The sequence below is a fragment of the Coptis chinensis genome, chromosome 4 (assembly GCF_015680905.1).
Source record: "Coptis chinensis isolate HL-2020 chromosome 4, ASM1568090v1, whole genome shotgun sequence".
NCBI classification, from domain to species: Eukaryota; Viridiplantae; Streptophyta; class Magnoliopsida; order Ranunculales; family Ranunculaceae; genus Coptis; species Coptis chinensis.
This window is the reverse complement of record NC_141459.1, coordinates 42326800-42339957: the sequence shown is the minus strand read 5'-3', so window position 1 is coordinate 42339957 and position 13158 is coordinate 42326800. Positions and strand designations below refer to the sequence as shown.

Here is a 13158-nt window from a genome sequence, read left to right as displayed (position 1 = left end):
GCGTGTTAAAGTTTTGAATATGTCCTTGTTTTCTCCTATGGATACTGGTAGGATAACGTCTCCAATGGCATCTGTGCGATCTCCGTTGAACCCATAGAGCGGTGCATTTGATTCTATCATCACCGAGTCTCGCAGGTGCATGTCCTTGTATGTTTGATAGAAAAGTATGTCGCAAGAGCTACCTGGATTGATTTGTCGTGCACTACCAGGACATCATTGTGGGTTAGGAACACCTTGTCTAGATCGTCCTCCGTGAATGCTATGGAGATCGTTGACTGAGAGCTGGTAGGAGTGATGACTTCAGGTTTGTGGGAGAGGTGGTAGATTTCTTGTAGCGCGCCTACCCGTTATCATTTTTCCCGACCTGAGGTTTCGTCATTTGAGGTGTGTGTAATCATGTTGATTACCTTTTTCTCGTCGTGGTTGGAGGAGTGTTGTCTCCTGTTGTGCCTCGACCGACCTAGAGATTTAGATCGTCAGACTGTTCTGCTCCTGCTTTTGTTGTTGGTAGGTCGTTCATGGCTGCGGTTCCTACTTCTGTGGCGTTTGGCATCCAGCTTATGCCTGAGGTTGCTTTTTGGCAGGAACTCTTTCAATTTGCCCTCTGCGACTAAGTCTTAGAGGTAATGCTTGAGGTTCCAACATTCATTGGTGTCATGGTGGTGGAGCTTGTGAAAATGGAAATATGGACGTTCTGGTATGGTGATCACCTTATTGATGTTGGGTTTGAAGTATGGTGCTGTATATATCTTCTTTAGGATCTGGCTCGGCGTCCTGGAGAAGTTGAAGAATTCCCTTTTTGTGTAAGAGGGCTTGTGGGAGTTGTAGCCCTTGTTGTTGTTGTTGTTGTTGTTGTTGCTGCTTGAGTAGTGATTGTTTTCTTTGGGTTTTCGCTTGTTGCTTACTGCGAGAACTTCTTTGCCCTTGCACTGGGCCAACCATTCTTCGTACTTGATGTACTTGTCAATTCTGTGATACAGGTCGTCTAAGCGTTCTGGCTTGTTGCCCATCAGGGATCTTGCTAGGTTGGAGTCATCCAGGAGAACGCGGATCGTCTCACCATGTGCTTGCTTTAGTTGAAACAAGGAGTCCAGGTTGGCATGATTCTTTCTGTTATGGATGAACTCTACTGCGAACATATCAGCTAGCATGTCGAAGTTGCTGATTGACTCAGGAGTGAGTGCGTAAAACCATTCTAAAGCTCCATCCTTCAGGCTGGCTGGAAAGAGCTTGCACTTTAGGTAGTCGTACTCTAGAGTGCTGTAGAGTGTGAGAGTCTGGCTAAAAAGAGCTACGTGTTGGCCTGGACACGAGCTACCATCGTACAACGGGAACTTTGGTTGGATGAACTCTGAAAGAGGTTGTTTGTCCCTGATTTCAGTTGTGAATGGTGACACCTTGTACGTCTAGAGTATCTTTTGAGCGATCTGGATCGCTCTTGTCTTGTCGTTCAACTTCTCCAACCTTTGTGCGAAGTCTTCTAACCTTTGATTGGTGGTGGTGGTGAAGGCTGTGACGGCGTTGTTTTCCACTGCGTCTGGAGTGCCGTTGTTGGCGTTGGAGGTAGCTTGCTCGCGCATTGTTTGGTTTTCTTGTTGTAACGTGATGAAGGCCTCCTGGAGCGTCTTCATCTGATCTACTAACATCTGAAGTGAGTGGTCCATGGTGGTTTTTCTGACCATCTTTGTGGACTTGAGAAAAGAGTGTGTGTTCTTTTCTTAAGAAAACGAACCAACAGACGGCGCCAATGCAGAGGTTTGGTGTTTAGGGGATAATGACCTGATGATCTGTTTGATAGGGAATGGCTGCACTCTTCTTGGGATAAGAGTTGCCTACGTATCAAGTTTCTTGGGCTAAACTTGAATAAAGCCTTACGTAGTTCATCTCTCTCTACTTATAGATGTTTGAGCTGACTTTCCTTATTTGCTCCAGGCCATTATGAAGTGTAGATCCACCCTGTGTGCTATCTTGATGATTCACCATTACTCCGATATTACAAAGTAAATGTCTCCTTGATTGTTGCATTGACTGAGCTCCAGGATTGCGCTAGTTGATTTGCTTCCATATATATATAGCCCAACTCTCTAACGGACCACCCGTTTACGGATTCTCATCATAAATAAGAACTCACGTGTGTGAAACAAACAAAATCCCATTCGCACAAAAAAACACACAATATTTTCTCACCCTTCGTGACTTTCTCTCTGCCCTCTTTTCTCTCTCCCCATTGTCGCCACTCTCTATCCTAGTCCCTTTAAATCTATAGTCATCTCCATCTTTTTTAACCAGGAAACTAGGACTGCTCTGACTTCTGTTGCTGTCGATTGAAGCTTGAGAGCCTCAGAGGTGTAACAACCAAATAAGATATAAAATGAAAATTTCAAAACTTGAAACAAACAAAGCTTGTTGAACAGGGTTTACTTTGTCTTGTACTGTGTATATGGATAATTTTGGTGGGTACAGTAGTGCACCAAGTGCCATTCAGAGGATATTGGTGGAGAATAAGGGGAAACACTACTTAGCTTTTAAAAGATATTTAGTTCTATTTGTAGTGTTGCACTTGGAGAGAAGTTCATTCAATCAGCACTATTTCATAAGCAGTATCACCGAATCAATCTTTAGTTGGGGTTAGAATTTAGACACCTAACTTGATGAACCTTTTTCTTAACAACGAATTACATATTGATCTTTCCAATATCTAGATTATATTATAACTTTTTGGTTTTGGATTATTGGATGTTCAAAGATTCCCATGGAGGATTCTGAACTAAAGTTCCTCCTTCATATAGCCCAAGTCTTATGTTTCTAGCTAGCGTATCCGCTGTTCCTTCTGATATGGATTTACCTATTTCCCTTTGAAAAATAAGTAGAAAGAAGAAGCGGAAAGGGGCGCTCACGTTTTTTGCTTTAGCTGCTCGCCTACATGCAGAAACCACGATCCTCGAACACCCCGACCAGCAAGTCTCTCCTGCACCATTTGGAATGGATTGAGAAAAGTTTTTAACTTTATAGCGGCAGGTTTCTAATCTGATTTCCGATCGACCCGTAAAAGATGAAAGAGTCTTCAGGCTCGCAACGAGGCCTCTTCCTGCCTATGCTGCCTTGCTATTAGGCCCTCCACGAGGCTTCTGCTAGGAGAGTCTCCCGATAGAAGAACTCAACGAAGCCACAGAAGGCCGATGATCATCGTCTATTCCCAAGCTGCGATGCGAATTGTTTTTGTTGGGAATAAATAAAATTGGCGCAAAACCACCATGTTCAACACAATAATTCATGTGTTGTATATGTTTTGGTTTTTTTCCTAAAAATGAGCTTGCAATATCGTTTTTTTTTAATAGAGAGAGACAGGAGAGACAAGACAGAACCAGAGATAGCGAGAGACAAAATAATAGGAAAAGAGAGAGCATACGTAGAAGAAGAAGAGAGAAAAAGTAGGATTGTAAAAGGTAATTCTTTTTATTTCCCTTTTTGGCGTGGGTTTTTTTTAGCGATTGTACGTCGGATTTTTTTTCTTTCTTTATCACGTGAGACTATTACTTTTTGTTAAGTCCGTTTACGGACGTCCGCTTATATATATATTCCGTAAACGGACTTAACAAAAAGTAATAGTCTCACGTGATAAAGAAAGAAAAAAAATCCGACGTACAATCGCTAAAAAAAACCTATATATATATCCCGCTCCTAGACGGACGTCCATTTACGGACTTTATTTAAAAACCGAAATTTCGAAATATAATCTTGCGAAGGGTTTTCTCAAAACTCTCTCACTCGCTCCCTCTCTCCTATTCTCTCTCCAAACATAAACATAGAGTGACCCCTGTCTCCCCTCTATACTCTCTCCTTCTCATTCTTATGTGGTTCACTTTTCTCTATTTCTCATCCTAAAATTCGGATTAAAAACGAGGTTGCAAATTCGTGTGTGAAGAATAGTGGAGAGATTGAAAAGAAACAAAAAGAAAGTCATGTGGAGAAGGGAAAAGGGATACTAGTCCCCAAGCAACATCACTTTCATCACCTTCTGCTATTTTGCACAAGACAGTTACTTCACCATCGATAGAAGCGGTGGCAACAGTCCCACATACAAGGCTACAGCTAGAACAGAGATTGCTTTTCAATGGATGAACCACAACAAATGAGTATCTTAAGCATTCATAATTATGCTAGCAACGTCTTGCCAGATCAAGTTATGCAGATTGTGCATCCAATGCTTCTGTCCGAAGAAGATCAAACAACAAATGAGACTAATAGCACAAAAAATCAGAGTGGGAGAAGAGCTAGACTTATGGAGTGCCTGACTAACATAATTATAGTCGGGGTTTTATGTTCACTAGAAACACCATCAGAACGAATGGAAGATGTCAGCAAGGAATTAAACTTGATAAGAGACACATATCTAGGTACTCGCATTGAAGAAGAAAGGGGATGATTCAAAGGTGCAATCCTCGCTTTCTACAATAACAACTACTAAGTGCAATAAATAATAATAATAATTACTTCTTTTGTTCTCGTAATCTGTATTCGGATCTTTGACTCTCTTAGTACACATACTGATACTGCAATCTTGCATGAAGTCTCAAAGTCACAATTGCATTTGGTCAAGTTACATTAGTTCATGCGTCCAATAACCAAATCTAGTTCGGAGAAATGCATGTTCACATTCAGGAATGATCAGATAACTCAACAATGTATTATGTTGGTTTCTGGTATTTATTAATGTAGAGAATGAGAGAACAAAATAGATAATAATCCCACATTTACACCTGGACTCTCCAAGGATGATGACTAACAGAGATGATAGATCCACCTGATTTAGATGACAAGATAAAGAGTTTAGTCGGCTAGAAGACATTGCAATTTTCAGACACATGGGTGAGACATTCAAAACCCTTCTGCGGCATCATTAAACAATTGGAAAACAATTAAGGCACTGTATGAAACTACATTACTATAAATGTTGAAAAAGAGGGGAGTTTGGGGGTGGTGGTTGTTGTTTAAGCATACTACATCAGATAGTAATAGATCTTGCAAATTACATGGACATGCTAACAAAGATTCAAGCACATTCAAATTTGATAATGACTTCACAGGTCCATTGGTTATACTTTCTGCAAACAAACTGCAGAACAAGCACAAGACACACACCGTCCCAACTCAGCAGAAGAAAACATATGCCATTTAACACATTAAGAATAAATAACAGTACGATTATAAGAATACCAACGCCATGAAAGTTTCTGTTCAATTATTCATTTCTACCTAGGAAAGTATCACATTTCAACCATGACAGACCATGGATTTAGCATGAACTAACCAAGTTAATAGCTATTCCAATCCAACTTCCATAACACTTCTCATGCACCCCAGTCTAGCAAACACAGGTGAAGACGCATCTGGGTATTTCGTTGAATCTCAAATTTGAGTCTTATATCCCTTGGACACAGGTTTGAGAAGACATCATCTTCTCAATATATTCATTGTTGAATCCACCTACATGCTGCAAGTAAGAGCGTATAGCTCTGCCCAGCTCAATGCAATCAATTCATCCCATCAAGTTACAACCTGATGAACATCTCCACTTCTCAATCACATGATGTCATTAGCAAGATCACTATAGAGTAACTTTGCACCACTTGCAATTTTCACTCACGCAAAGCATTCCACAGAGCCCATGCTACACAAATTATTCCTTTGGCGGCCAGTAGCTAGCTAAGAGTCCAAAATCTGACGGACTGCCTTACTGCTTCCATTTTCTTTTCTAAGACTAAAAAAAAACACATCCCAGTTACATGAGCTACTAACAAAGACCAACCAGATAATACATATATAAGATATCTAACACCATCCAGTTTAATGCCAAACTCAATCAAGGACTTCTCTTTACCCCCCAAAAAATAAATAAACCCTTCTACAATTTATACCATCAGAAACAATACAATTATGAGGCATTAGCTCCTCTCCAACTACAACAGAATCCTTCATTAACTGTAAATAGAAAAATATCAAGTCTTGCATAGTATTAAACAATAACGAAATTAATTACATGAAATAACTATACCTTCCAATCTTGGAAGTCAAACCTAAAGACAAAATGGTTGTAAGAAACAGTTTTTGAGGTTACTTCATTTGCAGATGGAGCATTCTTTGGGGATAACTTATATGAATCTGCAGTAATCGTCGAAAGCAACAAAAAACTAGGAGATAAATTCTGAAACAATCTTATGTTTTTCTCCTTCTCCACATGACTTTCTTTTTGTTTTTCTTCAATCTCTCTACCATTCTTCACACGCGAATTTGCAACCTCGTTTTTAATCGGAATTTTAGGATGAGAAATAGAGAAAAGAAGAACCCCATGAGAGGGAGAGAGTACAGAGAGGGAGACACGTCACTCTATGTTTATGTTTGGAGAGATAATAGGAGAGAGAGAGTGAGTGAGAGAGTTTTGAGGATCCAGCTTCAAAACCCTTCATGAGATTATATTTTGAAATTTCGGTTTTTAAGTAACGTCCGTAAACGGTCGTCCGTCTAATTAAGAACGGTTATATATATATAATTTTTTTTTGCTAAGGAGAGGAGTTTAATTCTAGAGAAGAAAGTGAGAAATGAGGAAAGACGCGCGGTTTTGGTAGATTATAAGATGCTAGTACGTAGTGTATCGAACACCGCATGGGTTTGGGCTTATATGGCGCGGTGTTCAAAACGCAGCGTGAGTTTTTTCGTGCGGTGTATCCAAAGTAGTGGGATTTGATGTCGAATTTTTGATGTATGGGCTAAAGATGTTTGGTGTTTATTTGGGTTGGTGTTTGTTTGGTGAAAATATTTGGTGTTTTCCAGGTCTTACCATTAAAGATGCTATAAGGAACCATACATATTTCACTTTGCATGATTTTTTTACCATTCGAAACAAAGGCAGTCTGCCGAGTTAGAATTGATGAGGTCATTTGTCAACCTCAGTTCAGCTCCGCCCAGCCCAATCCTACCTATATTAATATCCGTTTCTCCCAAGATGCTCATAGTGAGCCACATCAGCAAAGTTTTTAAAATAGTCCATATTTGAAAAATAATTATTTGCCTTCTTACCAAACTAACCCTGAATTTGGCCTGCTCTCTAATTTAATATAAATTAAAATTGTCCTTTCATGTGTTATGCTAAAACAAAAAACAAAGCTACGCATTATTTCATTATTTCAAAATGTACGCATGGGATAAAAAAAAACAAATTCTAAAAAACATTGGATTAGTTAATTGATATGTATTAGTTATTGGATATGGATATGGATATGTATTAGTTAATAAATATGGATATGGATTACTTATTGGATATGGATATGTTAAACTTCCAAGTGCTTCCCTTAAATATAAGCCCAGACATGATGGGTTTAAGAATAATAGGCCCGGCCATAGGTCGGGCTGCATGGCTAGTTCATACTAAGTGCCACCTTTCGTTCAGTTTCAGTCCGCTAAAACTTTACATATACAAATCTAGAAAATTCAGAATCCCAGGTCCGCAAAATGCCAACATTTTCTGAAGGTCAGATCCATGTTTACATGAAACATGAAAACTGTTGGGCATGCTGACCTAAAAAAATAGATTATAGATGCCAACAGCCCAACACAACACTAATGAACTTTAAAAGCACTATTCACCAAAACTAAAAACAAAAAAAATCCTGCTAAAGAGATTCCAATTAGCATGTAACAACCAATTAATAAATTGATATTAATCAAATCAATGTAAAATTTACATTCACGAAGTGTGTGAATTAAAAGGCCTGAGCTATCACCAGAATATCTTTATATAGATGAGGGTTTCGAGACCGTTGGATGTGTGATCTAATGGTCCGAAAATTCACATTCTCATACCCTTAGATTACACATCCAACGATATTGGATCTCGTCCTTATAAGATATCCTGAGTAGACGAACTCAATTAAAAGATATCAAGAATCTCAAGCTATGAGGATATCGTGGGGTAGACGAACTCAATTAAAAGATATCAAGAATCTCAAGAACAGAACGATTACAAAGGGGACAAGAACCTCGATTCAACCAAATTTCCCTCGAACACACTCTACAAAACGTGTGCCCACATGGAATGAAAGCTGCACCTTTCTTTCTTCCCATACACACACAACATATTGATTCATTCCCTACTCCTTTCTCTTTCTCTTCATCATCACCATCAGTTTCTTCAAGCAATCTAATCAATGACACTCTTTTCGGACTTGCACTAGTAGGTCCTACACTTCCGCCTTCCCATTCTTGGGCTGCTCTAAATTCTCTTTCAGCTGCTAATGCCGTTGCTAAGTTCATACCAGTTGTCGGAATATGGCCCACACAATCTGGATCCGGATCAAAATCCATAAGATTACCTACTTGATTCTGACCCGCATTTGTTGTTGTCAATTCTTGTTCTTGTTCTTCTTCTCTTTCAACCATATTTGAAGTTGCTCTAAAACTCCAACTGGCTCCACAACAACTCATCTTCTTTAATCCTAATCTTTGTTTAAAACTTTTCCATTTTTTTCCTCTATGATCTACACCCTCCATTTCTTCTCCTTCTCTCAAGAATTCCACCAACTTTCTTTCTCTCCCCACTGTTATTTCCTGCACACCCAAATCAGATATTTCAACTATTTCTCCCATTTAGACTAATACCCAAACCTCAAAAAATGATCAAATATCAATAAAAATGAAGTGGGCATGCATTTAACATACAGGATTAATGGGTATGTACGTGCAACAAGAAGAATCTCGTGAGTTTCTTGAAGTATATATAGAAACTTCACCTCTGTACCTTTAAATACACAAAGAAAGAAAACGAGCATTAAGAAACAAAGTAAACGTACATTAAAGTAGAGTTATAATCTAAAGCTTGAAAGAGACCCAATGTATATCTTACGATATTAAGAAATGAGGTGATGTATTAGATTGCGTAGTAAAGATGATTAACAAACTAACGAACAGCTAGCTACTTGATCTTGTTGATGGAGAATTGGAGATAGAAAGAAAGAGAAAGAAGGGAGGTTTTGAAGGTTTGTTGAGGAAAAAATAACTAAAATGTGTTGTCTTTTAACTGTTTAAACAGTATTCTTCTCGATTAAATTCGGACATAAATCCTATTTGTTTACTTTTTAATATTCTAGATGATATCGTTTAATTATGAGCTGGTACGCTAATGTATGCATGTGTATATTGCATCTGGAATATTCACCGTTGATCTCAATTCCCCAATGGAAATATGCATCTTTAATTAAGGAACAATTAGTCTATGAGTAGAAACTACAAATGAGTAATCAATCTATTAAGTTGCATCCGAAGCAGGGTATACAGTAAGCCCAAAGTCAAAAGGCCAACGAAGATGGGCCCGCAAAACTAAAGCTCTGCCAATTGGTATTTGACTATTTGGCGCCAATTTAGGCGAAACATTTGTTACCGTATTTAGCCTCAAGTTTGCATTGGAATATTTGTACTTATTGATAAGGCGATTGGTAGTTTTGTTGGAGTTTTTTGGGAAAATTTGTTAACAGGTTGGAAACATGTGCTTTTAATGAGGAATGATTGACAGGCGTGACCAGAGTGGGCTCCATGAATGTACTATAGTTTTGCTTTAGAAATTTGGGACCAGTAAATCGTCATTATTGGATTTAGATCTAATAAAGTAAGATTATCATCATCATACAGTGATTACAGTCTTACATGTTTGTTAGTTTGTATATCATCGTCCATCATATTCGTTGCCAATTTTATACAGTCGTGATAAGCATAAACAGATCAAAATGATTCCCAAACCATCTGACCTTTTTCTAAAGAATAGTTTATATCGCTATTATTTGTGCGGTTTTTTTTTTCAATCCAAAATTTTATAGTGTGACTGTGTTGACTGGATCAATTTTAAACGTTTATGTTATCGAAAAAAAAAAAAAAAAAAATATATATATATATATATATATATATATATATCATTTAAAAAGTAAAAAAAGTAAAAACTCAACGCATCTCGCCCTTTGAATTCAGGTCACATTGGCTGATCTAGCTAATCTAATTTGATGAGGATCGGTTTGTAACTAGGCATAACGAAAACGTCTTATATTACGATTATAGAAAGGGTGTTTTAGCTGGATAGACAATGGCAACACAGTGGTGCTTCTGCTGGAGAAAGCCCAAATTTCTGAAACTTAGAGGCTCATGCAAAGAACTTAAGTCAAAGCCCAAGAATAGTATGAGTGATGAGTGATGAGTTTGTTGGGCACTTGGGCCTTCGTAGCGTTGGAATAAGTTTTCAGAACCCTCGAGTTCAATCTCAACGAAAACTCCTTCCTTCTTGGGTCGATTTTCTCGTGATCATGATTCGAAAATGCAACTATGCAAGAATAAGATGATATTGAGGAACAGTACGACAATTAAGCCTGACTTGTTTTCAAGAATCAAGCAGCTCGAAACGTGGCAGGACAATGAGGAAGTAACTCTCTACGTATGTTTTGGTCGAGAGTATTGATGACAAAGTAACTGTAGATGTTTGGTGTTTAGGGGACAATGATCTGATATTCTGTTTGATAGGGGATGGCTGCACTCTTCTTCTTGGGTTAAGAGTTGCCTACGTATCAAATTTCTTAGAGTAAATTTGAATCAAGCCTTACGTAGTTCATCTCTCTCTACTTATAGATGTTTGAGTTGACTTTTCTTATTCGCTCCAGGCTGTTATGAAGTGTAGATCCACCTTGTGTGCTATCTTGATGATTCGCCATTACTCTGATGTTACAAAGTAAATGCTTCCTTGATTGTTGCGTTGACTGAGCTCCAAGATTGCGCTAGTTGATTTGCTTCCATAAATGGCTGTAACTGATGCTGGGGATGACTTGGGTTTGGATCGTTAGTACGCTCTGATGGATAGGTACGAGCTGATGGATTGGTACGATCTGGTGTGTGGACACGTGTACTGTAGTGCAGAACGGAGGATACTTACACAACCCCCTTTATTTTATCTGTTTTTTGGACAACTGTGGTGTGAAAAAAAAATGGTAAAATAAAATTTTAAAACACGTGTCGGATAGTTGGTTGGTTTAATTGGCTTTTGAAAAATGTGCGGGAACTGTTAGGCTGGATTTGTGGGCCCAAAATCGCGGCGGTTTGTGGGCGAGCTATCATTGCATTTGTGGGAATACGAAAAAGTTTGTTTTTCTCGAGGTTTGCACAACCAAAGGGTTTTCGTGTGGGAAAGGCCTTTCAGTTCTTCATTCTACCAATTCACGCAAAGAAAAAGTAGAGAGAAAAAATGGAAAAAACAAACCAACCTATCTCGTCCTTTTGGTTTCCAGGTGCGTTTCTTTGAAAAACTTGATCTTTGTTTTTTTTTTTTTTTTTTTTTTTTATTTCATAATGTCTATGACCAGTGATAGTTTGAGTGGGGAAGTGGAGATAGATCAGCGGAGAGAGAGAACGCTAAGTGATGGAGATGATGAGGCTAGAGTTCATAGTGGAGTTGGGGCTTCATCGTCTTCTTCAGTGGAGACGATGGCTGAGGAGTTGGGGCCTAGGTCGCTTTATGCTGATATGAAGGAGGAGTTTGGTTGGGTAAATGCTGACCTGGCCATGTACGACCTGAGTGGAGAGAAGAGATTGTATAATAGTGACTATGTTCCCCAAGATGGGGGAGTTGTGGTTTGTTATGGGCAGTTGCAGGCTGGGATGAGGTTGTCATTTTCCTGTCTTATCGTTGAGGTTTTGAATTTTTGTGGAAAAGCCCCTCGTCAGTTCGTTGGAAATAGTTGGAGGGTCTTCCATGTGTTGGATTTGTTGAATGAGAGGGGTTATAACATCCACTTAGGAGATGTGTTGGAGGATTTCTATGTGAAGAGATCGTCTGCACTAAATTTTAGTTTGCAGGTCGTAAGGGGGAAGTCTGCTGTGATTGTGGGGGTGAGTAAGGAGGAATGGAGGCGTTGGCCGTTGTTGGTTGTGGGTAATTACACCCCCTCTAGGTGTGAGCGGAATACCTGCTCTGTAAAGTGGGCCGTTATGTAGGTATTTTGTAGGTCGTATGTAAGTATTGTGTTTGATATTTTTTATGTTATGATATTTTTGTTTCCTTTTGTGCAGAGGTTTCTATTTAGGGTCGTCCTTAGCTTGACGTCATAGAAAAGTTTGCTTGTTTGAGTTGGGAGGAGAAACGAGCTATCTTGGGGGAGGTTGCCCACTACTTTAAGAAGCATGGTGGTGTGAAGATTAACAAGAAGAAAGCTGAGCAGAAGAAAAGGGCTCGTAAGCTTGTTCTTGATATCTCTGATTCTAGCTCGGGTACTAAGATGGAGAGGGAGAGCCAGAAAGTACGACCTGTTTCTAGAGTGAGAACGGTTGGAGGAGCTGCTGATAGCCGTTCTGCTCCTAGGCATTTTGAGGGAGGTGATGGTGACCGAGCTGGTCGTGAAGATTAGTGGGAGGAGGCTTTGGGGAAGTGATGTTGCTCCTTTCCGGAGGCCTCAGCTAAAGAGGCGCTCTGAGGTGGCTAAGATTAAGGGAGCGAAGAGGTCCCGAACTGAGTCTGAGGAACGACCTAATGCTGGGGAAGGTCATTCTTCTGCAGGTCGGGTTCATCTGAAGAAGATGAATCTGAAGGAGCTTTCTACTGATGTGGGGGTTGCTGATGCCCGGGGTAAGAAGAAGGCTAGTGAAAATGAGCTAGTTGCTCAGAAGTGCAAGGGGTCGGGGTATGCGGCCCCAAGTGACAAGAGTGGTGATGACGTTCTGGATAGGCTTGTCACCTATGAGGACCTAGTGAGTGGGTTGAGGAGGTTTGTGAAAAATAGGGACTGTAGTTTCAAGTCCTCATTATTTGCTAGAGCCTGGAGGGCTGCTGGAGAGCATTGCCTTGGATGGAGATAAGCATCAGCTGGAGAATGGGAAGGACTTGGGAGTGAACCTGAAAGATATGGATAGCTCCCTGTGCTTTGTAAGTGTCTCTCCGATATGATATTTGTTTTGTTCATTGATTTTGCTGCGGTGGTGATCAAGTTGGTAGCCTTGTTGGTGAAGAGGGTGGACCAATGGAGCCTTTGAATGTGGAGAATCTTTCTTGTGTTAATTGATCCTCTTGTCTTTGTTCTTTTTGTGATTGTTGAATTTTTGAACTATGTTTTTGATACTAAGAAACTGATGTTTTTG

General features: G+C 39.5%; 2 protein-coding genes across 4 annotated transcripts; both read right to left on the bottom strand.

The window, feature by feature from the left end:
* Window positions 1–617: 617 nt before the first annotated feature.
* Window positions 618–1682, bottom strand: LOC147503549 (uncharacterized). The gene is made up of 2 exons (XM_086604889.1): window positions 1486–1682; window positions 618–1371 (listed from the first exon to the last, which is right to left on the bottom strand). The coding sequence occupies exons 1-2, from the start codon at window positions 1680–1682 to the stop codon at window positions 618–620; spliced, it is 951 nt and encodes a 316-aa protein (XP_086461015.1).
* A 6011-nt stretch (window positions 1683–7693) lies between these two features.
* LOC147503548 (E3 ubiquitin-protein ligase APD1-like) lies at window positions 7694–9056 on the bottom strand. 3 transcript variants are annotated; one of them, XM_086603975.1, is made up of 3 exons: window positions 8900–9056; window positions 8716–8794; window positions 7694–8604 (listed from the first exon to the last, which is right to left on the bottom strand). In XM_086603975.1, exon 3 carries the CDS (start codon window positions 8545–8547, stop codon window positions 7984–7986), a length of 564 nt encoding a protein of 187 aa, XP_086460101.1. In that variant the 5' UTR covers window positions 8548–8604; window positions 8716–8794; window positions 8900–9056; the 3' UTR covers window positions 7694–7983. The 3 variants fall into 3 exon arrangements, with proteins under 3 accessions (XP_086460101.1, XP_086460099.1, XP_086460100.1); XM_086603973.1 differs by having other exon boundaries at window positions 7694–8794; XM_086603974.1 differs by having other exon boundaries at window positions 7694–8788; window positions 8900–9054.
* Between the last annotated feature and the right edge of the window lie 4102 nt (window positions 9057–13158).